This window comes from Aplysia californica, unplaced genomic scaffold (genome assembly GCF_000002075.1).
Source record: "Aplysia californica isolate F4 #8 unplaced genomic scaffold, AplCal3.0 scaffold00193, whole genome shotgun sequence".
Taxonomy (NCBI): domain Eukaryota; kingdom Metazoa; phylum Mollusca; class Gastropoda; order Aplysiida; family Aplysiidae; genus Aplysia; species Aplysia californica.
The window spans coordinates 259,885-263,609 of record NW_004797463.1 but is presented as its reverse complement, the minus strand read 5'-3'; the positions used below and the strand labels follow the sequence as shown (position 1 = coordinate 263,609).

The following is a 3,725-nucleotide window of genomic DNA, read 5'->3' as shown; positions in this document are numbered from 1 at the left end:
ATAATATTATTATTTATTGTATGATATAACTGAGCAGCTGCAAGTGTCGTTAAACGTTTACCGAAGCTAAAACTAAAAATGCAGTCCTTTATTAGATTGGTAAAAAATTTAAACTGTTGCAAGTGGGTGTTTGATGGGTGCTCTGGTGTGGTTTGCTTCTTCTTTCCCATCAAACATCTATCGTCTTAATCTCCCCTCCTTCTTTTTTTGTGTTTGTTACTCTCTTGTAACACCTCTAATCTTCGGCACTTATATGACCTTATTGTGTTGCAAGTGCCGTAAAAAAAAACTTACTAAAACTAAACTAAAAAGCTGTTGCTGTACTCCAACAGGAGAATCCCTTCCGGCGTCGCATCTGTCAGGTTTTTTCTGACGACGGCACTGGCGATATGGCCTTTGAGGATTTCCTAGACATGTTCTCCGTCTTCAGCGAAGCTGCTCCAAGAGACATCAAATCGGCATACGCCTTCAAGATCTATGGTACTATAGTTTTTTCAATTCAAATAGACACGTAACAAATTGAAATGCCGCATAGAAAGACCAAACTACACCTAACAAATCCAAATAGTACTGCCGAATCGTTCGTTTAGATCGTGCGCATTTGTGCCAATGATCTGCAATACGTCATTGGATGTGATACCTCTTCTTGATCTTCTTGTTCTTTTTGTTCTTGTTCTTGTTCTTGTTCTTGTTCTTCTTCTTCTTCTTCTTCTTCTTCTTCTTCTTCTTCTTCTTCTTCTTCTTCATTAAGAAAAGAAGGGAGATCCCCTCTCTCGCTCACCTACTCTGTCAACCTCCTACCTCAACACCCCTGATCTTAAGAAAGGTAAGATCGAACACCTAGTCCTCTTGGAAAAACACTTCCCGTATACACGTTATGCACGTTAAAGATCTTGTGGTGGTTAAAAATCGTAAAAGAGTAGGCCGTTAGATCGCCTGGCGGGCAACATTCAAGTTTTTTAAATTCCCAACCATAAAAGATATCCCTATCACACGTGTAAAATAGTAAGGCATTGGTCTCACTGACCACAGCATAAACCACAGTTGGTCGCTTTTAAGGACAAACGGGCTGACCCCGATTTCGAGGGGGTTCCAGAAATCTTGACCTACCCCAAAAGGGGGCATTGCCCTACCTATAGAAGAAGATTGGTTTTATTGGTGTGTATATTGGTTTGGTTATAGAGAAAACTCTCCTTGTCTTTTAGAGAAACTGAACAAGGGGAAAAAACTTTACCTTCCATTTTCTCAAAACAGCATTTTTCGGGATAGTCCCCTTTGTGTTTAAAAGCGACCAGTTGATCTTAATCCGTATTTCTCTTTATTTCTGTTAAGAAATGTTCTCCATGTAAATATATACGTTGCTCTTTGTCAGACATTGATGAAGAATATTTTTTTGTGGGGGGAGCATTATAATATTATGATTATATTTATATTTAGGAGTAGTAGTAGTAGTAGTAGTAGTAGTAGTAGTAGTAGTAGTAGTAGTAGTAGCTGTTGTTGTTGCTGTTGTTGTTGTTATTGTTGTTGTCGTTGTTGTTGTTAATGTTGCTGCTGCAGCTACTGTTGTTGATTCATCTTCATCATTAACATTGGCATTAGATTTTGTATAAGTATTTCCATTGTCATTATCATTATCAGTAAAATTATCGTTATCATTACATTTATCATTAGACTATAATAATCAGTATCATTATCATTACTAATTCCAATATCATTTTCATTATCATAAGGATTATTATCATTATTATAGTAAAAGTACTCACCATGCGTTTTATCCTAAGATGGGACTTCTTGTCGTGAACATCCTAAAGTATTACATTTTCCTTTATATACAAATGCGCTCTTATATAAACTATCTAGATCTACGTCGTGGGCAATTTATTTAACCCTATCCGAACGTCGTGGTTTACTGTCGTATCTATAATATAATATGACGTGGGGAACTCTGTGCCACCACTTTCCAAACAGGAAATTTACTCGTTAATCCGATCCGTACGGTGTGCATAGCAGTCTGTCAAAATGATTTTTTGAGAAATATTCAAAGTTTCAAAGAGATTTTCGCGCTAGAAGTATTCTAAAAATGTGAAGAATACAACCCCTGGGGTACAAAATGACCTCAGGGCGTACGGATAGGGTTAACTGTAAGTTCTAGACAGAGAACGCAAAATATTTTTCCGGAAGCGGAGAGAATTAACTTGGCCCATTTTATTCTTTCAAGACATTGAGTATCTCTTTTGATTTATTCCACACGTTAAATTTGAATTTCAATAAATGGGTTTTTTCTCGGGCACATTAAAACGATACCACAAATAAATAAAGTGCAATTATTTTTTTTAATCCACGGATTCAAAATCAGGAAACTGACTGGCAAACATGCAAATATTACGTGCGCAGCTCCATTCACTGCCAGCTTACAAACCATCAAATGCCTATCATGGGGATTCTTCCTTCCTGTAGCGCCTGTTGCTACCTCGGGGATGAGTCTGGCAAAAAGAAAGAGCAGCGGGGGGGGGAATCCCGCAGGTTTTACGCTGTTATTCAACGTCTTCCTCAATAAGCCGCCCTTCCTATGTACGGTATATTGCGCAGGTTTTTAGTGTGGTATCGATTATGTAGTCAGTAGTCGAATCAGACTCTCTGATAGATTGGGTGTTCACTAAAACCAGTTCAAGACTTCCCTATCAGGTTGGGTATCGAAAGGGGGGGGGTACATTGTTTTGCTTGAAATAGTCCGGGGTGTTTGTCTCAGATGAACCAGAAAATAAATAAATATATTAGCGGGTTTGTATAAATGTGTATAAAAATTTTAAAGGAAAGTTGTTCCCGCATCCGATCCGGACATTGGGGATTGCCTTGTTTGTAAGACAACTTCCTGGGCCTTTGGCATATTGTGGTAGGGTGGTCAGTTCCTTTCCACGCCGCCTTTACTTTCCCAACTCGAAGTCAGGTACCCATTACTGCTGGGTGGGTAGGAGGGGGCAAAAAAAATATACATTTTGAAGCAAAGGTTCGAACCCAGACTTTCCATTTCGGAGACGAGCGCACTAACTGCTCCTCCACTGCAATCTCATAAATGTGTATGCCCCCATACAATTTAGTCGCGCTCAAAAAGAAACTTAAAATGGAGGTTTTCGTGACAGAGAAAGAACGAAAAATAAATATACACTGAAATGAAATAACAGTCTTCACAAATTGACTAAATGAAGAGGTCTACTGCTTAAACGTATTCTTATAGAATCTCAAGTCGGTACCATGTCGAATACCTGTGCAACCTCAGAAATACTCGATACCAAAAATACAAGCGCAATTTTCCAGCAGGTTTTGGAAAACTCCTTTGAACTTTGTGGCAATAGGATTAAAAATCTGTGCAATTTTCCGCGGCCCAGAGCAGCATGACTGAGTCACGTTGTCCTCACATCGAAATTTCTAGCCGTATCCATTCCCCTCCAGAGGCAATCAACGAGGAAGAATTTAATGTAACCTGAGCTAAATGGAAGGAGATCCCGCCAAGTACAGAGCTTCCCAGCGTTTGGGAAGAGGAGAATTATTGTTGATAGAACGACAGACGTGAAGAAATCAACAGGAGAAATTGTAATACGAGCAGCATAACAAGGTAATAACAGGAGAAGACATATATATGACCCAATCTTCCATCTTTCCCGACGTCATTAAATTTTTCAAATGATGATCATCAGAATGATATTTTAAAGGATACTTTCAACACC

General features: G+C 38.8%; 1 protein-coding gene across 1 annotated transcript in view; it reads left to right on the top strand.

The window, feature by feature from the left end:
• LOC101861729 (calcium and integrin-binding family member 3) overlaps positions 1-3,725 on the top strand; it is a gene marked incomplete in the record, with an annotated part of 19,422 nt that overhangs the window by 4,690 nt on the left and 11,007 nt on the right. The window contains 1 exon segment of the mRNA XM_013082770.2: positions 333-480. Within this exon segment, the coding sequence (XP_012938224.1) occupies positions 333-480 (148 nt within the window).